Raw genomic sequence first — 24893 nt, 5'->3', positions numbered from 1 at the left:
AAAAATTCTGTCATTTTGCCAGCATTGTCAAGGATAAAAATGGGATTAAAACAGGTAAGACAATACGAAGAGCAGGCTTATTGGTGGCAACTCCCTTCCAGTGTGCCAAATTTCAAATTAATCAAGAAATGTAATGTTGAGGACCTTGTTGATTTTACATGGAATCCCTTGCCTGCAATGAGTTTGGTTGCAGCTGGAATTAAAATGCAAGAGAAAGTGACCCATCTTGCTGATGGCTTTTAATAAAAGGTTGGATAGAGAAAGGATCGGTGTAGTTGACAGGGACAATGGAAGAGCCTCAGAGATGCTGTAATTTGGGGACTATGTCCGCAATGGAGAAGGGCAGCTATCTTCAGGTTGGGGAGATAACATTCTACTAATCACCATATTCCCCATGAATGGCTCAAGAGATTAATTCATGTCAAGATTGATTTTATGTTCATCCTCAGGTTTGTTACGATTAAGGTTAAGGTTTGTTCTCAGGTTAAGAACCACTTTGCCACAAAAGTCAACCCCAGGCATTTTGCTATCGTATATTGACACCAAAATGACATATCACTAGAGACCTTGAATTTTCACAAACGCGATAACACCGAAAAAAGTGTTTCTATACAATGACATGTATTAAACACATGTTCCTTCCTGGATGTTACGTAAGTAATAAAAATCAGGTTGTACAGTAGAACAAAGGCTCTTTTGACAATCTCTTTTCTTAAATATGATTTCTGTATTAAAAGCAGTTGGCATAGTCCATATCAATTCAGGCAGGGGTGTTACCTTCATAGTCTCAAATATTATTGAATTAAACATATGTTAAAATTCAGGACAAAGTATGAAACCCGTATTCTTTACTTACGTGAAATTTAGAAAATTTCGCACTTTCGCCTTGCACAATTTAATGGTTAAATCCTATAAATTTCGAAGATCCACTGTCTTCATTCACAAAAGGGTATGGCATTTGAAGCGGAGATGGTACCGCGTCACTGCATTGTTTGTTCCTGGGCAGCAGTTTTGTTTTGTCCAAAAAATTCCTGGTCTGAGATACAGGTTGCCAAAGATGGTGCCTCGGGCGTCATTTCTCACGTGCAATTTTCGGCAAAATATTAAAATGCTATATCTCTGGAACGGTTCAAGATATTTTGTTGCTGTTTTATTTACTTGAAAGAGAATGATTTTCTGATTAACATGATAACCTCCATTTGGAAGTATGTGTCCAAGTTCTCTTGCTGTAGCCTTCTGATTTTATTCTGAAAAATCAAAAATATTTCCTTTTTTTCAAAAATGTCCATTCCAAAAATTTTGATTCTTTTACTGTTGATCAGTACCATACAGTACTACGTTCCCTGAAAAGAAGAACTTCCACTTTTCAGTTTAACAGGTTTCATAAACAATTGAAAATTTTGCCATACATTAAACCAGTTTCCATTACCACATTCTCACATATTGGTCTCATGAAATCAAAATTTTATGTACTACGTCCTAAGTGGTTGGTTCCACACCCACCTAGAGATGTCTGTTTGTGTGTGTATTGTACAATTTTGAACTTTGCATGGTAACTTTGAAGAACTTACTTCAAGGCTAGACATATGACACCTTGGTTGGACGTGTGAAGTCGTTAGTAGTCTGTGATGCAGAGTGAGAGACCTGCTTGTTTCAGGAATGTGGTGACTGTCCTGGAAAGGGAGGACTTGCCTTACAGACACTTGGTCTGGAAAACATAGCAGATGACTCTTCGGAAGTTACATATGCAACATGGGAGGAAAATAAACTCATTAAGAAAACTGTTGTCATTGATACCTTCATTGACGAACTTGGGAAATGGACAGTGAAAGCAGTAACACACCAACATCTGAAGAAATTTCAACAACAACTCATTGCAGAAGTGAAGGGACGTGTAAAGGTTGAACAACTATGTTTAGTGCTTCACTGTGATTTTGCTGAGAATTGGTCTGTGATTCTGCTACAAGAAGTACAAGAGTATCACTGAAGTAATGACCAAGTTTCAATTTTTACAGGAGTCACATATTTTCAAAAGAAGACCACAAGTGTTGCAGTTATAGGTGATGACAGAGGACATGACTCAGCACATGCATTGTTGGCAATACACAAAATTCAACAACAGCTGCAATCACAGGCAGAAAAGATAATCATTATTTCTGATGGTGTCACTTCAAAATTCATTACCAACTGTTTGAATTGAGTAAGTCGTTTGTGCCAATGGAGTGGGTATACATGTTACTGGTCATGGGAAGGGGCCTTGCGATGGTGTAGGAGGGCTGCTGAAGCACCATGCTACAAAACATAATCTTTCCAGCCCAAGTACAGCTGCAATTCAGAATGCTGAGGATTTTACAAGAGTGGTGAAGTCATACACATCAAGAGCCCTCATCCTGTTGCCCAAAGAGGAAGTTGAAGAATTCCGCCAGCAGAAAATAGAAGAATGGTCCAACCAAACTACCCCTGTGAAAGGAATTCTGAAGACACATGTCTGGACTCACAGTGATGGGCGAACCTACATTGCACGAACTTTAAGGAGCAAGAAAGAAGAAATTTCATTTGTCCAACCAAGATCTCGGAAACAACAGGAGAATATTCAGATTCACAACCTACAAAGAGGGATGTTTGTGGCCTGTGTGTATGACTGTGACTGGTGGATTGCAGAGATTATAGATATCAGTTGTGAATTAAATGAAATTGTCGTGAACTTTATGCTACCACATGGACCGGCTGCTGGATATAGATTTCCAGCTGCAAGACAGCAACACCACCACCAGTGCTCGCATTCCAGTTCGCGATGTTTTAAAGATTGTGGGTGCCCCAGTTCCTATTGGTTCAACAGGAAGGCATCACTCAATATCAAAGGAAGATACTGATGCAGTTGAACAAATTTTTAGTTCATTGAATTGCTAATTTCAGTTCTAAGCAGAGTGCACAGAAGTGGTATGCTTTGAAACCTGTAATATGGAACTTGAACATATATTTTGGAAGCTTTAATATGGTTTGAAAGCTGTCAGTTACTATCTTTATGAAGAATTAAAATGCCATGTGAAATAAGACTAGATTTTGATTTCATTAGACCAATAAGTGAGAATGTGGTAATGGAAACTGTTTTAATGTATGGCAAAATTTTAAATTGTTTATAAAACCTGTTAAACTGAAAAGTGGAAGTTCTCCTTTTTAGGGAATGTAGTACTGTATGGTACTGATCAACAGTAAAAAAACAAAATTTTTGGGATTAGCATTTTTGTAAAAAGAAAATAATAATAATAATAATAATATATTTTTGATTTATTTTCCTGTAGTTTACGGTTATTACAAGCATAAGAAAACAGTTTTTTCTTTGTGACGTTTCAGGAGAACACACGCTCCTTTCATCAGACATTTATTTTCATTTTGACTAAAGATACAGTTATAACAATGTAATAACCGTAAACTACAGGAAAATAATTCTATCATGCAAGCAATGCGTACATACAAGAAAAACTATTATTTTTGATTTTCCAAAAAAAAATTCAGAAGGCTACAGCAAGAGACCTTGGACACACATTTCCAAACTGAGGTTATCATGTTAATCAGAAAATTATTCTCTTTCAAATACAAAAAACAGCAAAAAAATATCTTGAACCGTTCCAGAGATCGAGCATTTTTTTATTTTATCGAAAATCGCACGTGAGAAATGACGCCCGAGGCACCATCTTTGGCAGCCTGTATCTTGGGCCAGGAATATTTTTGGACAAAACAAAAAAATACGGGTTTCTTACTTTGTCCTGAATTTTAGCATACGTTTAATTCAATAACATCTGAGACTATGAAGGTAAGATTCTTTCTTTGCCTGCCTGAATTGATATGGACTATGCCAGTTCATATTCTATTTATTTCGGCTAAGAATAAGCATTAATAACGTTACATTAGTCATTTTAATTCCATGTGCAGCTTGACTGTTGAAAATGTGAATTTTGAAGAAATAACACGAAAAGTTAAAAAAGTAATACAGATATTTGCATCAATTAAATGCAAAAAATCAAGGTCCGCCCATATCACCAAGTGAAAACACATTAAAATATGCACAAATTTCAAATCACACAGCATTATTTCTATCAACTTACCCTCATTCCATCTCCTGATATCCTACATACATCTACCACTTTCTCTTCTTTCCCATGCTTCTTAAGGAATTCAACACACACTTCCCCTGAATCCAGAATGTTTAATACAGCATTCTTAGTCCTGTGTCGGGTAGGCTGCAACCGTGAAGTGTTTAAGGGTGGAGTTTTCTTTGCCGAACTCTTTCGGCCATCTTCGTTTGTCGAAGATGCTCTAGTACCTTTGGACTGTTCTGTATATTCACACGTTGCACTGTTACCCACGAACCTATCGTCTCTTGTTTGTTCCTGTTGTTGAACATGTTGTACAGGATTGTTTGCAGAACAGATTGACGTACCATGTCCAAGACTGAGAAATGACCCATGCTTACTAGAACAGATGGATTTGGAAGGCTCGCAGGTCTCGTCTTTTCTGTGCAAACTCTCTCTTTGCATGTGATGTTCTTGGCAACAACTCCGATTTACATGAGAACAATTAACGCAGTTCCCTAAATGAGCACAAGATCTATGATCAGCGTGATGTAATGTCTGGTGAGAGAGGCACACACTATGTTCTGATTCGCACTGTGAGGGAGAAGTGTGACTGTGTCTATTACAAGACTGATCACCGACATAATGCGGGGACAAATTATGAGGTTGTCTCAATCCAGAACTATCACCGTGCGGAATCCTTCTTCTATTTTCACAGTTGCATGTTCTTGAGCACTTGCTACAATTATTGTCGTCTTCGTTGCATACACTGCCACAACTATTAGAGGAACAATTGTAACTGTTTCTACTGGTTGGAGAATTCGTGATACACTGTTTATCTCCTAAGACACTGAACTCATCCCCGAACACTCTATTATCCAACTCAGGGCTATCATCAATATATTTGCTGCTTGGAATATTTCTGTGAGAAGCCGTTGCAGTAATTCCACCCACGTAACTTCCACAGTTCGTGCTATCGCTGTGACTTGTTGTCAACACATCATTGTGAGGTGAGCGCTTCCTTTCCACGGATGACTCTCTCTCGTGCGACATACCAGAGTGCTTTGGAAAACTTGGTAGTAACACTGCCTCAGAGTCGGGGCAAGCAGTTGCACCATACAAAAACTTCGAGCGAAGAGATCCTTTTCCTGGAAGCTTCCTACTGGCTGTATCCGTTCTGAAATAATGGAATAAAAAGATATAAGATACAGTGGTCAGTTGCATGCCAACATAATTACGAAAGCAGTCACACACACTCTTAGCATATACCTCTTACTATTACCACATTATGTGTCTCGACTGGACCTTTGGCAGCCGAAAGGGCGATTTTTTTCAAATTTTCCTCTGCATTTGAAGAACCGCTGTGATATTCCAAAATATGAAATATTAAATACGCTTAGAATTCCTTTTGGAGCACCGACGTGAATTTTCGTGTAGTTTGATTTCACTGTTATCTAGATATTTTCAATAGTTTCGAAATTACGTAAGTCTATTAAACTATTGATAATATCTGGATAACAGTGAAAGCAAACTACACAAAAATTCACGTCAATGCTCTAGAAGGAATTCTAAGTGTATGCAATTTTTCATATTTTGGAATATCACAGCAGTTTTTCGAATGGAGAGGACAATTTGAAAAAAATTCGGCCTTACAGTTGCCAAAGGTGCAGTCGAGCCTTAAAAGGTTGACAAGATTATTAACAGGTCTGAGCTGATACTAGGCCCATGTATCAGTAATATACCAGTTGTAATGTTCCTTGTTCTGGGTTCCTTCCCCATTTATCCTCTTTCTCAGAGCTTGTTAATTGATGGACGAAGGAGAGTCAAATGAAAACCTCCAATAAAAATTATGCGACAGACTGTATACAGATGAAATTTACATCAGGTATTAACTGTTATTTACAAGGGTTAAACACTGATCATGTGAGCTTCATATCTTTATATACTCGCACCAGTGAAGAGCAGTGGTTTCTTGCTCTCTGGAAGCTGAAAACTTATATAAATTCTCTGGCAAATGAAAATTCAATATCTCTATGCATGATAACGACGCTAGCAAGTTTGCAAATGGAGGAAGAAGTACAACAATGGCCTCAATTCGCTGGCAGATTGGTGGAAACACCATCGAAATGGGCCGTAAGTGACTGCACGTGCATCCCAAAGATTCTTCTTCCTGAGATATACAGGTACTAACTCAAGACTTGAAAATATCTGTACATCAACGATGGATATATACTTATGTGCAGAAATCTACCAGAGAAACAACGAAAACAAAGTAAGGTTTTCAGTTGACTGTATTTTGTACATTTACATCTTTTCCTTAATTTGCAACCCATAAAGAGCTCCAATTGACTCAACCCCTGTTGAGTGACCTCCTTGGTTGATCCTAAACCCATTTCTCCCTCACAGGATTAATTAATGTAGCCCAGTTGAGTCATTTGAACATAAACAAAATCTAAGGGTTGAAATTAAAAGAATATTCACCCCTGTACTATTAATTCTTAAAACCACTTTGTATATCGGGTGTTTCACTCCCTCCTGGCCCCTAATTTTCCCTTATAACTTTCACACTAATGGGTGTAATTAACTGTTGTCAATTACTGTCATTGTTTCCAGCAGTTTTTCAATGCAAATCCAGAAATGCTGGAATACACATGGTTCTTGGATGAATCGTAGTTCCACCTAATTGTATTTGGGCTAGTGAGAATCTTAACACATGCCTTCATGATGAAAAACTGGGGTGTTGTGTGCTGTTGCAGCACTGCATTCTTCCACAGTCAACATGGAAATCTTCCATGAGTTCGTGAATCAGAATCAGAACTTTGTACTGGCTATTTTTACTGTCACCTGACACACCTCCAATATTAGTATGGCTGAAATTGTAGATTGTGTCGTTTCTAAGAGATCTTTGCCATCAAGCAAATGTGTAACACTCTCTCAAGGAACAAAAAACCTGATGCTGTGACTCCCAATATGTTTGTGAATGCTTTCTGTCACATGGACAGGCACATCCAGACATGAGTCATTCCAGGTCAAATCAGCCAATGCTCTGAACCTTGACATCTCAGAAATTGATAATTTTTGGTACAGTGGTAGCACCAGTAAAGTTGACAAAAACTGCCAAATTTTAAATTTTTTTGGGGTCATAGCTTTTGAGTTATTGACTTTCAAAAAAGCAAAAATCACAAAATTTGAAGACATTTTGAAATCTTTAATCAGCTGTAGATCGAAAACTATTTGTCCTAGAGAGCTCGAATTCGTGTCATTCTCTACTGCTTTTAATAAGCTTTAATTTGAAATGCAACATGACTGTGTTACTTGAATTTTGTAATTTTTCATAACCTCGAAATCTAGTCCCAGGGTGTTCGAAAATGTCTTACAAGCAGTGAAAATTACACAGGTATTAAGTCTTTCCAGATTAAACATCCGCCTCACAGCCTAACTCCTATTTTATTTTGCAGTAGCCAGCTCGGTCGATCTCAACATCTAATTTCTAGGTTCGAGTCCCAGTCTCGTAATACTGTTATTTGTTAGCAATCTTTCATCAATTTTATCTAATCACTTGTCCTCATTGTAACAATTACCCAATAGTGAAAGAAAATTGGCACTAAATACAAAAATACAAAAATAGAATAACAATTATTTTCATTCAAATTTAGAAGTTACTTTAAAATACTTTGTTCATACCGTAACTTGATCCTTGCAGATGAGGATGAGTACTTAACGTCTGTCTCGTAAACCCTACAATCAGCCTCTTCTTCCAGAACTTCTGATATCCTCATGATGTCTTTCTCTCGAGATTTAGTGGGAGCGCACCATGGTGAGTACTTTTCCTTGCTTCGATCTGGTTGACTGGCTATATTATGGTCACTGCCTCCGCAAGAGTCCACTGTGGACATTGTGCACATCCCACTGTCTATGGTTCCCCAGCTCTGGAGTAAGGAAACAAAATTAAACAATAATAAAGTTCATGGTCAAACAGTTATAATTGATTTCTTATACAGGGTGGTCCAAAAGTTACTCTAGAAGTTTCTCATACAAATAACTCCTGTTACTTAACTTATATTTATTTATTCATTTTCCATATACTGGTAGACCAGAGTAGACACTGAGTGAAAGTGGTCCTACTAAATTATGAATATCACCATTCCATAGAGTGACTGTTTCAGCTCAGACCCATGGTAATGATTATTTTAATTCATTTGTTTTATTAAAATGTTAAAGTGTATTTTTTATTTTATTTTTTTAATCCTGTTAGGATGTAGTAGTTCATTATGGCTGGTGGTTCAAGTTTCACTTCTATTTGGTTGTCTTTTCTATTTTTGATGATAGTATGGAATGGTCTAGGTGTTTGACGGATCTGTAGCAGACCAAACACATTCACGAGAAGTGTTCCATCATGATGTCCACAGTCGTATCACCACGATTAACTTCTTTACTCTGGTCTAATGAACAAAATAATGAACTTTCAGTAACAAATGCTATTCACATGTAAAATCCTTGGGTGACTACTGAGCCAGCCTGTATAAATCAAGACCAAATATGTATGACTTATGAAGTATATTTTTCTTTCTACCATTTCGTCAACTCACGCTCACCATCTGGTATCAAGGTGGCCTATGAAAGAACCAAACAAGAAGGCAATCTACATAGCCTGGTGTAAGCCATAAGCTAGAATTTCACGTGAGTATTTATGGAAGTATCACTTTTTTAAGTATGCTAAGAACATGTTACTTAATATAACAAGCATTGATTGATTGATTTGGTGTTTTAAGTCCACTTTATGCACAGTAAGGCTAATCGGGACTGGACCCATAGTTTAAAGTGGGATCCGAATCACTACGTGCCTCCACCGGGTATCGAACCCGGAACCCCTTGATTACAAGGCAACAACACTACCACTGTGCTATCGGGGAGGCCCTAATACCGTATTTACTCAAATACCCCACACACTTTTTTTTCTCCTGACAAACGTGGCAGAAAATGGGGGTGCGCAGCTTACTCGAGTATAGGGCTTATCACCAAGCGTAAACAATTTATCCTGAGGAGGTATGCAACCTGTTATACATGCTTACGAGAGAATGAGTGGAGGTCAAGATGTTGTTATCTCTAGCCTGTTTTCTTGGAAAGAAAACAAAACACGTTTGCCATAATTTGTGTATCAAGTGGTAAAAATCATTCTAAATATGGTTTAATGAAATCACACTCTCTCCCTGCACTGCATTATGTGCATTGTTTCTTCACCTCCTCCTCCTCCTTTTAAAAATTGGGTCAACTTAATTCAAGAAAAGCTTGCAGACAGAAGGGAAAAGAATATTCTCCTTCGCCTTTCCCAAGGGAATCATTCTGCAGTCACACTGGCGCCAACAAAGAGATAAAGACAGCAACCAGCTGGATGTCTACGTCTGGCCAATCCAGCTGCATGGGTGTGAGTGGGGGAAATTGTAAGGCTTGTTTTGTGTTGCAGTGATTCATTTGAGTAGCTTCCTTCTTATCTTGTTTCACAAGATGACCACTAAAGGATGAAGATTGTGATTACGTGTCATTCAAGAAGCGGTAATCGTGCTGCTGCTCGTAAATATGATATAAGTGAGAGTTGTGTGAGAGATTGGAGAAAAAAAAAGGAAATACTGCTAAACACATGTGGCAATCGGAGAGCTTTTCGAGGAACAAAGGCTAAATTTCCGGAAATAGAAGGGAAGCTGCATGACTATGTAAAAAACGACAAATTTGGATTTGCAGTTTCTGCAGAAATGTGTCAATTCAAGGCTCTTTCACTGGCAAAAGAACTTGGAGTTCATGGTTTTAAAGCAAGTTGGGTTGGATTGCCAGGTTTTTAAGATGATACAATCTGAGTTTACGAAGAACAACAACTTTAGCCCAACAACTTCCTGATGCATTTGAAGATAAAATCCTACGTCATGTGATAAATTTAAGGAAAAAACATTCATATCTTCTGTTACAAATCGGTAATGCGGATCAAACCCCAGATTATTTTGAAATGCCATCTGACTCTACTGTTAATAAAAAGGGTATAAAAACTGTTCTTGTGCTAACTGGTGGATATGAGAACAACACAGTGATGTTGTGTGTTACAGCAGATGGAAGAAAACATCCCCATATATTGGCATATTTTTTTTTTTTTCATTTCTCTTCTCTGAAATCCAGGTGCGTGGCTTATTCGAGGGCGAGGGGTACTCGAGTAAATACAATATAACAAGCACAAAGCTCATGGACACAATGAAGAAAGGCTGAAGAATAACACTGCTATACACATTTTAATCAACTTTGTGCTTATTCATGTTTGGGGAATAAGAGACGTGGTTGATATAATTAGACATAAGCAAGTTGCTAACTTTTTCCGTGAAACTTACTTGTAGAGCAGTGAAGCAACAAGTTCTCAAGTGGAACCTCTACAAGTAATTCATGGTGGTTGCGGTAAACGCGGTTTAAAATTACTTACGTGAAATTTAGAAGATTTCGTAATTCCGCGTTGCACTATTTAATGGTTCAATCCTATTAATTTCGAAGATCCACTGTCTTCATTCACAAAAGGGTACGGCGTTTGAAGCTTCAAACCGCTTCAAACGCCGTACCCTTTTGTGAATGAAGACAGTGGATCTTCGAAATTAATAGGATTGAACCATTAAATAGTGCAACGCGGAATTACGAAATCTTCTAAATTTCACGTAAGTAACTCTACAAGTAAGTTTTGTGGAAAAAGTAACTAACTTACTCACGTCTAATTATTGTGTGCAAGTTGATTTTTCAGTGGTTTCTTCATAACTCTGGCCTGCTGATTCGAATATAAAAGCGTATTTGTTGTAGTGTCCACAAATCGGATGGTATATGCAATATATATTTTATTAAGATGGTAAATGTAGCCTATTTGAAGCATACAACACATTAATTTCAACCATGGTACATTCTTTCCGTTTAACTCACTCTACTGAATATGCCACAAGGACTGTGTATTTCATAATATAATAAAATTGTAATAAGAAAACTAATTACACGAGTTGCATCGACATACACAAACATAATGTGAAATGATACTATATGGTGACACACAAAAGTGATTTAACTGTCAGTAATTCAGTACTTTCATATGTTGTTTACAAAAAGAAGTAATTTCATTTGCAATACATGTACAAGATAACTAACTAACTAACTAACTCCCTAGCCTTCTTAAACCCGAAGGTTCATGGCTGCAGCAACACAGGCCTTCCATCTTTCCCTATCTTGAGCAAGTTCTATATACTCTTTTCCATCCCTACCGATTTCCCTTAGGTCCATCTCAACATTGTCCCTCCATCTTCATCTTGGCCTTCCTACAGGTCTCTTACCATCAGGTTTCCCAACAAGAATCCTGTAAACTCCTCTTTCCTCTCCCAGTCGTGCCACATGGACTGCCCACCTAAGTCTTCTTGATTTAATTATTCTAATAATATCTGGACATGAATACAAATTATGTAGTTCCAAATTATGTAACCTTCTCCACTCACCTGTCTCCTCATCCCTTTTAGGTCCAAAGATTTTCCTAAGGATCTTATTTTCAAATACTCTAAATTTATGTTCATCTTTCAATGTAAAGGATCAAGTTTCACATCCATATAATACTACAGGCAAAATTACTGTTTTGTATATTTTAACTTTTAGTTTCTTAGATATTAAACGAGAAGACAAAAGTTTATGAAGAGAGAAGTAACATGCATTTCCTGAATTAAGCCTACTTTTTTATTTCCTCTTTAATATAATTTTCATTTGTTAATATTACTCCTAAGTATTTGAATTTGGAAACTGGTTCAAACGAGTTGTTATCAATAATTAGATTTTGATTATTACCTAACACTTGGTTTCGGCCTGTAAGCATATATTTAGTTTTCTCTTTGTTAACTTCCAAACCTATCTCTTTAGCAGTTTTGAAAAATATTTTAGCATTATTCTTAATTGTATTCACATCATACCCCAGTAAGTCTACATCATCTGCATATGCTAACAACTGAGTCACACCATTTAATTTTAGTCCATCTTTAGTTTCTTTTACCTTCCTTACAGCATATTCTAAGGCAAAATTAAAGAGCAATGGAGATAATGCATCTCCTTGTTTTAACCCATCATGAATTGTAAATTTGTCAGACATATTAATACCCACACGAATTTTACTTTCTGTTTCACTGGTGCATATTTTTATCATAACATGTACAAGATATAAAAAATTAAAAGTAGAATGATGAAATATGGAATTAACTGCATAAAAAGTTACCTGTACAATTATTTTTTTTAAAAAATACAATGAAACAAAGTGTTCATGGATAGGAACAATTCACATTTAAAAGTGGTTTGTTTTTCATTTTGGGGGAAAGTCATCACAACACAAAGCTGCTGTAATTTACACTGACATACTACTGTTAAAGCAACACAAGTTGAAAGAAAATGAGCTTATACTCACAAATACACACAATTGATAATACAATTAGCCTACATCATGAGTGAGTAATTACTAGGGATGGACGATATAGGAAATTTCATATTGCGATATATCGTCACAGACAATACGATACGATATTTTTTCCGCATCGTGATTTTGGCGATATATCGTCTCCATGATATATACCGCCAAATATCATGACAATATATCGCTGACGATGATACATATAGCTAACATATCATGATGATATATCGTCAACACGATACATATCACTAAAATATCATCTCGTTGATATCGCCTGGACGATATTTTTTCAATATCGTGATCTATCATCTGGGCGATATATCGCCCAACACTAGTAATTACACACAAGAACTGAACTGCAATTTAGTATATTTCACATTACATACATAGCCATTAATCTGGCTAAACCAGTGTTTTCAGAAGCAAAAGGTTGCCAGATCTTCCAAAATATTGACACAACAAAAACAATGCCCGATTCATGTTCAGCAGGACAAAATCTCTAAGAATTCATCAAAGAAACAATGATAAATAAAAAAATCTTGTTCACAGTGCAATATGGCAGATCAATGAGTGCTGGCTTCCATGGCGGTATAGTGGCAACACTGTCACCTTGGATTCAAGGATTCCTGGGTTTGATACCCTGGTGGAAGCCCATACTGGTTCGGATCCCACTTTAAACTGTAGGACTAGTCTCAGTCAGCCTACCTGTGCACAAAGTGGACTTAAAACAACTACTGGACCAAGAAATGGCAAAATAAAATTCTCATTTGTAAAATGTAAAGTTCACTGCAATAAATACATGGAACACTAAACATATTTGTTTAAATTAATAACAGACTTCAAAGGCTATTTGTAACTGCCACATAAGTTTAGGTATACAAAATGTACAAAAAGCTTGATTTAGTATTCAAGTGCATTTCAAAAGAATTTAAGTAAATGTGTACCTTCTGTAAATCTCAAGTGTCTTCAACTGATGTTTGGTTTTGTGTCTGTTGGTACCTAGAAATTCTGTTCTTTATGGTGTATATGCATTTCAATACAAGTGACATATACATTAAATTTTTTATTCTATAACACATGTGTGAGTTCCACAGACATTCATTTCAATATGAACAATAGCCCTGTTTAAGCAAACCCATACACGTGCTGCTGTTAAGACCAAGTTGTGTGTATGAAGTTCTATACATACAGTGGTTATCATGTTAATATCAGTATTCCTATATTAAATTTACTTGATTCTATCATTACTTGCCTGTGATGAAGATCTGCTGTGCTTCTGGGATTTCTTCATGAAAGGATGATCCAAAATTGCTCTTAATTTTATTCGATCTGTTGGATTCTTCTTTAAAAGGCAATCAATCAAATCCCGAGCTTCGGCAGACAAGTGGGATGGCACCTGAAATATTACAGACAGGTTTACAATTTCTTCAATGCTTACTTGCAACTAACAGAATATCAACTACTCTGCCTGCTAATGATCACCCTCCCTTTCTTCTTTTATTCGGAATACAATTTAATATAACTAATAAGCATGAGATTATGCTCAAACTAGCACCATGAGACCCAAGGGTCCCAGGATCAAATTCCAGCCTGGGCATGGGTATTCTTTGTGAGTGTCCATTCATCAATTTCATAATATCATCAGTCATCCTCATCTCCACAATTAGCCAAATGTGGCAGAAAAGTGAAGAAAAATAAACTGAATCAATCAAACAAGTACCATATCTGATCTCATATCTCAAAAGCAAATGTTATGTTTCCTTGAAAGTAATTTATTTGAGTGAAAGTCAACAGCAATGCACAAAACTAAGGAAAAATGTGTATCTCTGTTTACTGAAGTTTTGTACTTTCAATCGAAACACAGCAAGAAGCGTAATTTTATTCAATGAATAATCTTATTTACTACTAGAAAAAAATATTTTGAATGAAGAAATACAGTGGAATCTCGATTTTACATTTTTCAGGGGACCAAGCTGAAAAAACTTTAAATGCAGTCAAGGAAACTTTTATGACATTTTCCTATGTTGGGATCATCAAGATTGAATGTATAATCTGGGAAAATATAAACTCTGGGAACAAAAATAGGGGTTTCACTCTAGCAGTATATTTTAATTTTTTTACATGCACTAAACATGCTGTTTGAGGAAAGACGTAATTTTCAAAAATTCATTTTCTCACTATAATTCTTAAATATGTAAATTAGGAATGGGACCGATTGATTGGTACTCTATCGGTGTCGACCAATATAGGCATTTCGGTGTATCGGTAAAGATACCGATTATTTTACTGATCCTATATATCGATAAATGTCGGATAATTTAGTGCAAAATTCTCCCATTTTGTTGAAATTTTTATGGCTATCTCCATGCCATAATTTCTAAAAAAGTAAATCTCTAAATATGCAATTTCTTTTTCACTGCAGTCACCTTGAAACACACATTTATTAAGAAGGTCAGTGAACCTTTCAAGTTCTTGAAGGACCATTTCAAATTTTATATCGGATCGGTAGAGTATCGGTTATCAGCATCAGAAATTTTATATCATTTCTTTATCGGTATCGGCCAAAATTTCATATCGGCCCATCCCTAATGTAAATAAAACAACTACAGAAGATTTATCATAATGTGGAAATAATTATTTTGGTAAATAGATAGGAATAAAGAAAGAATATACATGCCTTTTGCTATCAATTTTCCCTCAAATTCAACTCAAAATTACGCAAAACTGCATGTGATTAAAAATCATGTAAATCATTACTCTCGATACAACGACCTTTCACAGTTCCCGGGAAAAGAGTTGTTATTTCAAAGAGGTCGTTATTGGAATTTGCACCAATTTTCAGCTTAAACAGAGCTCAAACAGACACAAAGATTCCTAGGAGACAGTAACACCATTTATCCTGTGAAGTTATACAACCTGTTATATGCATAGGATGCGTGTTGTGAGAAGGACAATAGAACATAAAAACGTTTTTGTCAAAACAAGCATTTTAAATCATGTTATTTTCTTTTTATTGTGCATAGTCGTTTCTCTTTCCCGAAATTCTTACAATTCTAGTTCATGAGAAACCCATTTGCACCGAGACCTACAGAAAGGAAAACAATCTCTCATTTATTGCAAGGGAAACTCGAATAATCTTGACACCAGTCACAGGGTTCCCACGCAAACTCTAAATCCATTTTCCCTGAGATTTCCCTGAGTTTTCCAGAATCCTCATATTTTTTCCAGAGTATTGAATGCACAGTAAAAGACTACTATAATTTTACAATGGCCTCCTCCATTTCCCCTCATAGTCATACCATCCTCACCTTCTTTATTACTGTTGTTTTCTAATGCAAATAACAAAACTAGTTCAATAATAAAATAAAATTACACTTCTTTGCATGTAATTAAGAACAAAGGTGACCAGTTTTCTAGAACTTTAAACAACTCTGAAACAATTTCTGAAACATATCTGATATAGAACATTGAAATATTTTCACACTTTTCATAGTTGTTTATAAATAGATACAATATCAATTAATCTGTAATGCGTACAACAATAGTTAAGACAAACAAATTATTGGAATTTTTAAAACATATAAAAAAGTAAAAAAAGTGCTCCCCTGTGCTTAGCACCACGCCATGAAGGCGTATAGGGGGTGTGGGGGTAACGCCCCACACTTTCTTGATCCGGCCATGAGTGGGGGTGATGTGATCAGCATATAAAAATGAAGTGACAATTATTAGTACCGATGTAAAAAGGAATAGTAAGTTACTGAGACTGAAATATAAAACAAGACATGTACTTAATGTCTGATACAGCAAATTAAGAAACTTTACTTCTCAGAAGCTTCAAGGTTTTTTTAATTGTTCTGCAATAGCCTTTGCTTCTTCTTGCATCTTTTGTTGTTTGGCTTGTTAAGCCCAGATCTCACTTGCTTTACGTTTCATTTCTTTCCTTTTGTCTCCTTTGTGATCACATTTCTTGAACATCTTCTGCAATGCTTCTTCGTATCTAAAACGTGCACCTTTAACACTCTGGATCATATCTTTGCTTACTTCTACATTTGACACTCCTCCTACCACTTTCACTGTATCATAAACTTGCCGAATAGCCGCAACACACTCTTCTTTCAAGTTTTCTATTAAAACCTGCTTATTTACAGAAAACCCACTTTCCACATATGCATTGTCATGTGATAAAATCAAAATCAACTTAACAGTGCTCCATAACTCAGAGAAGTCATCCTTGCCCTTCATGACACCTGTAAAAAAAGAATCTAGTGCATCAGTTTTGATTTAAAAGTTACAAAACTTCTCTTTCAAATCCTTTTCACTACTGACATTGTGCAACAATGTCTTAAACTGGCAAATTACTTTATCACCAGTTACAGCCTTCATTCTCTTTCTCCTGAGAAGTTCCTGTATCAGGTCTTCCATGCGCTGAGCACATCGCACATATTTTACGTCATGTAAAAGATCGAAATCGGTTAATTATATTTTAAAAAGCGCAAAATTTATGAGGGTATACACTTGGTCACCAGCCCTGGAATCACATTTAAAAACAAGAAACAGACAAACAAATAGATATGAGTTCCTTGCTGAAAGAGAAATGCTACAACAGCTTGGATTATCCACAGACAGGAGCATATTATAATCCCTCAGTTTTGTTTCATTGGGAACCATTAATCAATTACAAGATTTTCCCTGAGATTTCCCTGTTTATTGTATTTTTTTCAAATTCCCTGAGATTTCCAGGTTTTTCAGGTGTGTAGAAACCCTGTAGTCACTCTTGCACCAGCAAAAATGGGGAGGTAATCGGGCAGAATGAATGTTGGATTTTATATGACTCTACTAGAGCATTGTCTGTTACAGGATTAACTGGTACGATAAGATCTCTCGGGAGACACAACGCAAGCTTTCTCGGGGGGGAAAAAAAAAAAAGCAGGGCTGTAAATTTTGTTCTGGTTTGGCAGTGTAAAATACATCGTAAAGAAAGTCACGTTTTCTTTGCTTCAGCCAACTTCATATTCATCCCCCTCCCCAGGAAGCAGTCCAAACTCTTCCTCAACATAAATTGTAATCCAGCCTGAAAAAGGAAATATGCAACTTGCGATCTGTTTGCACCGAATGTGTATTCTAGGACACAATCACAATAAACAGTGTCGCACTTAATCATTCAGGTTTGGAATTGGATTTCACTTTAACACTATAACGACGGCTACAATGACGATACGTTATTGTCGGATCGGGGCTATTCGACCTGGGGGAATATTATACTTTTTTTTCAGGCATTCAAATTTTCTAATTTATACGAGGTGCGGCAATTAAATAACGAGACTGCGCACCTCCAGTCGCGTAGAATAGTGGGGGGGAGGTAGCTATTGATGTGTTGTTGATATTGAACCTTCATGCGCACCCACTGTATGTTTCATGATTCTGAAAGCTTTTTTCTTTGCAGGCTTGCTTGAAGAGGACAGTGTTCTGTAGTAGTGCCGGGATAATGGTGGACAATAAAGTTGAGCAGCGCATTAACATCAAATTTCTGGTGAAATTAAAAAAAACACCGACGAAATGTTGTACAATGTTAAAAGAGGTGTATGGTGATAATGCTATGTCACGTGCGCGAGTGTTCGAATGGCACAAACGATTTTCAGAAGGGAGGGAGGAGGTTGAAGATGATGAACGTCCCGGCCACCCTGTGAGTTCAAGAAAGGACGACATGTTCAAAAAATTCATGAACTTGTGCGGAAAGACAGACATCTAAGCATTCGGATGCTCGCAGACATGATGAACATTAACAAAGAGACAGTAAGACAAATTTTGCATGAGAATTTAAACATGACAAAAGTGTGTGCAAAAATTGTTCTGAAAAACCTCTCTCAGGACCAAAAAGACAATCGAAAGACCGTTTGCTGTGACATCATGGAACGACTCAAAGCAGACCCAGAATTGCTAACACGTGTCATCTCATGTGATGAAACATGGATTTTCCAATATGATCCCGAGACCAAGCGTCAATCCATGCACTGGAAGACTCCCACATCGCCAAGAATGAAAAACGCATGAATCATCATGACTGAATGGGTGCCTCAGGGTCAAACGGTGAATCAGACCTACTACAAAGAAGTCCTAAGCAAACTGAGGGAAAGAATAAGGAAGAAGAGACCAGATTTGTGGAAGAACGATGCATGGACCCTCCACCAGGACAATGCACCTGCCCATAATGAATGAGCATAAAATGAACTCAAAACAAGCATTACGAAACTTGCGTATTTTCAGATTAATCGACAATTTATTGTAGGATTCAGGAGTATTCTGGAAGTCAAACACTCGCTCCGCCAAAACTAAAACTTTTCCTCTCGTATTCCTACATTGAGCATTGTTTTTTTTAACAGCAGCACCCTAATGGTTCTGAAGAAAAGCCTATTGTTTTTCTTTCTGGAGATCAAATTTCGTTAAGGTCAAATCAAAACAGCTTTGCGAGATTCAAAACAATGACACTCATTCCTTTCCACTGGATGAGTCATTGCCATTACTCTTATGGGCAAGCGAAAGCTTTCGGTAGACTAAACACTGGCGCCAGCTGCAGCCTAAGCACAATTAGACCGGCTGGAAGTTAGAGCAGCAGGTGGCAGAAGGGAAATCATCCACATTTCAAAGATAATGCAGTTGTCGAGGACCAAACTTTTATCAGCAGTGTGAAAAAGAAAAATGATCCTTGCATTACATTTTACCATGCAACAGACAATAATACGGGCATTACTTCCTATTTCCTATCCAGACGAGCTGCATTCAAACAAGAAAGAGGGACCTGAATTCTGCAATTATCATATTACCATGCACACCAGTGGCGGATAATGAGCTGTTGTAGGAGAAGTAAGGGCCGAAAGAATTAGCAACATACTCCTCCCCCTGTTTGCTGATAGAAAAAGGGGAGAAGTCACTCAGCCAACAGAACACTGTTTTGGCAAATTTTATGACCGGCACAGTTGGGAAACATACGAAGCGGGAAACTGGAGTTGCAACATACGTAAGATAAGATCGACGTCAACTTTTGCGGAAAACCTAGATGACAACACATTAAGCTGGTTGACGATCTTTAGTTGGCCTATGTGGCTTTGATTATCTGTAACAGTTTCCCTTTTTTTATGAAGTTCTACAGGGCACAAAGAACACACTTTTAATGAAAGTGGTTATCGAAAGTTGTCAGCTACCAGGCCAAAATTTGTTCGCTCATGGGAAACTGCTGAATCTCGAGCTCAGAGCTAGACAGATGGGTGAGACTTACAGGCGCCACGCATCTTGTATTTTTGAACATTCCTGCGATCTTATCTCGCATTTCTCATCTAGCACTGGTGAATATTTCCAAGGTGGCACATTCAGCGGGGAAAGAGCTTGACCTGCCATGCACATTGACAAAGAATGTCAATGTCCAGCGGGCAGTTCAGGCTGCTTCCCTCGAGTTGTCAGCAGCTCTTAGGACAAGGTCAAGTTAAAATAACGTCCAAGCTCTCTCCACATTCGATCTTATCTTGTCGACTTACGCAGGTGTCTACTTTGAATTAAGCGAAACTAGTTTTGCCGAAGGGTCTTGTAAACAACTTCGTATTAAAAATTATTCGTATTTCGATTTATTTGTACTGAAATACATTATAAATCCTATCTTATCGGCTGGGGAATGGGAAGAACTTCGGATTAAAGGGTACTTCGTATTAACCAATATTGCATTAACGAGGTTTTCCTGTATTTCTTTCTGGAGATTGAATTTCGTTATCTTCAGATCAAAACAGCTTTGCAAGATTCAAAACAATGACTTCCTTCTTCGCGCTGGATGAGTCATTGCTGTTATTGGCAAGGCAAGCGACAGCTTTGCAGACACTACGAAACACTGGCGCCAGCTGCAGCGTAAACACAAGGAGACCAGCTGGAAGTTCGAGCAACAGGTGGTCGAAGAGAAAATCGTCCGTCATTTTGAAGATTACACAACTGTTGAAGATGGAACTTTTATCAGCAGTGTGAAGAAGAAAGAAATGATCCTGCTTTACGTTTTACCATGCAGCAGATAATAATACGGGCAATATTTCGTATGTAGAAGGAGAAAAAAAAAGGACCCAAATTCTGAAATTATTGCATTGCCCTGCACACCAGTGGCGGAGAATAAGCTGGTCACTTTTTTTTTACTTGTCCTATGATTTTTGTTCGTTTTCAAGAATGTATCCAGAACTGGTTGCTCCATTTTAGATGTCAAAGGAAAGGAGGAGGGGTCCACTTCCACCCTTTCCTGTAATCAGCCTGTGTGCACACACGAGCAAGAAAATCGTGGCTGAAACAATCTGCATCGCCCACTTCCCCCTTACACATTTGCTGACAGCAAAAGAGGGAGAAGTCACTCAGCCAACGGAACACATTTTTGGCACATATTATGACATCGGCACAGTTAGGAAAACGTATGAAGTGAGATACGGGAGTTATGATGCACGTTAGATCGAAGTAAACTTTTGCGGAAACCTTGATGACAACGCATTAAGCGGGTTGACGATCTTTAGTTCGCCTCTGTGGCTTTGATCATCTCTAACAGTTTCGCTTCTTTATGAGTGTTACAGGGAACAAGGAACGTGCGTTGAATGAAAGCAGTTACCGGAAGTTTTCGGCTACAAGGCCAAGAGTCGCTCACTCACGGAAACCTGCTGAGCTCTAGGTCAGAGCTCGAAAGATGGTAGAGACTTCCAGATGCCATGCATCTTTTTTGTGGAACATTCCTACGATATTGCATTTCTCATCAGGCACTGGTGAATATTTCTAAGGGGGTTCATTTATCGATGAAAGAGCCAAACCTGCCAAGCACATTGACAAAGAATGCAAGTTCAACAGTCATTTAGGGCTGCTCCCCCTCCCCCTGCAAGTTGTCAGCACCTCTTGGGACAAGGAAACAAGTCATGGTCAATTTAAAATTACATCAAAGCACATTCGATCTTCTTTTCTCGCGTATCCAAGAGCAAGTGAAATCACAATGTCACAACAAGCCTGACACGTTGAATAGCAGCCGTTGGGTGCAGGGTAACATTGGCAAGCTTGGTGAAGGCGAGGGCAGAGGTCAAGTGCTATTGAATATCACTCAAGCTTGGTGTGGTGGTGTCTATTTTTAGATCAGACCCTTTGCGATCAGTAGAGTGCTCATGAAGGGAATGAATGTGAATAAAATGAGTGCATCAAACGTACTTTTCGGCCGATTTCCTTCAATTTTTCAACTTTTTTCAAAATTTTTCACGGTTCCCGGGAAAAGGGTTGTTATATCAGGGTTGTAGAATCGAGAGTCGAATGTATGTTTGTAGCCATCCTTCGACCCTCTTACTTTATAATTTTGAGCTTTTTACCTTTCACCATATATACAGGGTGTTTCCATGACATTGATTCAAACTTGCAGGGTGATTGGAGCCATTTTGAACAATTACTGTAACGTTCTTGTCGTAGAGTGCTACGATACACTGTATTGATGTCCATATTAAATCTACAAGCTGCATCTTTCAGTTGTCTTATTCCACTTATTTCCACTATTTTCACTTATGGTGCGTTTCCGGACCAGGGATCCTCATCTCGTATTGGTACTTGAGTCAGTCTCCATCCACCCTGCAAGTTTGAATCAAGGTCACTGAAACTCCCTGTATAATCTAATAGTAAACAGAGCTGAAACATTGTGTATCAACAACAAAACCACTTGTAAGTTCTTTTTAAATATTATTCTTATTACTAAACATTATTATGTCTCTTGAATTTCATAAATCACAACAAAATATATACTAACCTTATAATCTGCCATAACAACTTTGGTGAGTGTGCTCTTCACTGCATCTGTGTCGAAAGGAGGATATCCAACAAGGAGGGTGTACAACATGCACCCTATTCCCCACACATCTGCTTCCAGTCCATGTGAGCTGCGAGTAGCCACCTTAATAAAATATATTTTAAAAATTCCAATTACATGCCATTACTTGTATGATCAAACTGTCATATGTTGGTTTTTAACAAGACATGCATACATCTAACGAATCACAATATATTCATGAAAATTAGAGCTAAGCCGATGCCACTCTGAACGAATACCAATACTTTTAACAATTTTCACTCATAAGAATGATTGAAAATTGTAACACTTAAAAATTCCTATTCGAATATTGGAACTGATACATCAGCATTAGTATCTGCCGTATTGAAAATAAATTACAAACATTTTATATATAATGTTCCCAAAGAGGAAACCAGTTGGAAGGAAAAACTAAAATATATTTTTCTTGCAGTTAAACAAACACAATTTTTGCTGTTACGTTTCCGGACAGCACATTTCCTTCATCAGGCATTTATTTCTAGTTTGAATAATTGATTGTTTGATTGAGTTGGTGTTTTAACTCGACTTTGTGCACAGTAAGGCTAATCTGGACTGGACTTACAGTTTACAGGGTGGCTACAAACAAGCAGAAATGAAATTCCCTGACTTTTTCAGGTTTTCCAGGACAAAATTTACATTTTTCCCTGACAATTACAAACTAAACTAAATCGATGTTTTTGCAAATGGAAATAATAAACTCATACAGATCCACGTATGGTTTTGCTAAATACCAATATTATCTTCTATTAAATTGACTTAATTTCTCTATTCTCTATGATTTGAATTCAAACTGCAAAATAGTGAATATGGAAAATTATTACAATTCACAAGCTAAGGAAGGATTATGGAATTTTGTCATATGCAGTAAGTTTAAAATAAAATACTTAATTTTTTTAGTTACGACTAAATGAGATAAGAGTGAAGAGTGATTGATTAAGAAATACAATTTGTAATTTATCAGTCTCCTTATACATTCTCGGTATTATATGTTGATATTTCCACTGAGATTTGGAACCCTCTGCTTGCAAAAACTGAGTGCGGACTCATTTTTCAATGCATAAAGCTACTTCTCTCTTCTCCGTAAAGCAAACAACTTAACTCTTGCATATAAGTGAAACAATTGAATCGGAACAAAATAAAGTGTCATATTTCCTTACATTATCGATGGGATTTCTGCTTCAATACAGTATATCCAAGTGAAGTGCTGTGAAACTGACAACATGCAGTTATACCATTAATGCTGACGAAAAGGGTATGTAGGTTGCCTATTAGAAATTTAACGCAAGGAATTTATATAATAGCATTTTATAGGTACCTGATTTAGCTAACCACACATTAAAACAGGAACACTAATAATATAAGCTTCTGAAAGTTCATATACGAGGGGAGTGCTGTAAAAAGCTCCAATGGTGCCTATACGCAGCACTAGTGGTCGGAGAGCAACACACACACATGCAGGCAGGAAGAAGTGGCATGTAGCTGTAATCTGGTACAGTTGCAATGCAGCCGTTTTAGGACAGTTCTAGGTTAAAGATTGCAGCTCTCATACAGTCTCCCATCGACTGCGATGTAGCCTACATTGCACGCTTAGAATTTGGCACAGAGCCATCAGCAATTGTGTGAGTTGTGCAGACCGGACATCGTGAATGATAGTATGGTCAGACGATGGTGCAGACAATTCACAGAGGACCAATCGAATGTGTACAACCCCATACAGCTGAGTACACATGGGCCCTTTGCATCACTTCAGGTGAGAGATCTTACACCACTCCCTTTACAGCCCTGGCCTTGAATGTACCGACTTTCATCTCTTTGTTTAACTGAAGAGGTTTCTGGCAGAGCAAAGATTTGACAGCTACACTGTGGTAGAGATAGTTCCAGTCTTTGATGTCAGACACATATACCATGGGCATACAAAATTTAGTGCCATGCTACGACACATGCGAGAACAACGGTGGTTATTATGCCGAAAATTAGGTTAGAATTCACTATAACTAATGCAATAAATTAGAACTGATATTCTTGTTTTATTTATGCCTAATCGGTAGGGACCTTGATATTTTGTTATTTTTTCAAATTGGTGTATTTTCTTATTTTTTACTATATTTTCCCCAAAATTCACATTTTCATTTTAGCACATTTTCTGGCAAATATCTGAAATTATATATATATCTTCATGGTGTTTTTAAACTATTGTTTCAAATTGTAAGTCACATGGCTTATGCCTCTTCGCGAGAGTTTTATATCTTGAAAGTTATTTTGGGAAAGTTATTTTCCATACCCCTTTTTTAATTTTAAGGTAAGGATTTTAGATAATGGAATTTTCCCCGTATATACTGAAGGGTACATAATGACCATAAGTGGCGACGCACCCAAAAAATTAAAATCAATCAATCTCACGTGACAGATATCAATATATTATGGCACCAAAAATTGGCATTATCTTTTTTTGATTTGTTAGTGTTACGTTTCCCAAAATTCGCGTTTTTGTCTTAGAACA

At 37.2% G+C, this 24893-nt stretch overlaps 1 protein-coding gene across 2 annotated transcripts in view; it reads right to left on the bottom strand.

Annotated features, from left to right (window-relative positions):
• Nucleotides 1-24893, bottom strand: part of SAK (polo like kinase SAK) — a 93597-nt gene that overhangs the window by 25984 nt on the left and 42720 nt on the right. For both annotated transcript variants that reach the window (XM_083134009.1, XM_083134010.1), the window contains exons 6-9: nucleotides 22313-22456; nucleotides 13778-13921; nucleotides 7758-8002; nucleotides 4107-5250 (exon numbers count right to left, since the gene is read on the bottom strand). In XM_083134009.1, coding sequence (XP_082990135.1) covers nucleotides 4107-5250; nucleotides 7758-8002; nucleotides 13778-13921; nucleotides 22313-22456 — 1677 coding nt within the window. The remainder of the gene's footprint in view (nucleotides 1-4106; nucleotides 5251-7757; nucleotides 8003-13777; nucleotides 13922-22312; nucleotides 22457-24893) is intronic.

Source organism: Lepisma saccharinum, chromosome 13 (genome assembly GCF_977018435.1).
Source record: "Lepisma saccharinum chromosome 13, izLepSacc3.1, whole genome shotgun sequence".
NCBI lineage: Eukaryota > Metazoa > Arthropoda > Insecta > Zygentoma > Lepismatidae > Lepisma > Lepisma saccharinum.
Note: the sequence above shows the minus strand (reverse complement) of the source record. Positions and strands in the feature narration are given on the sequence as shown.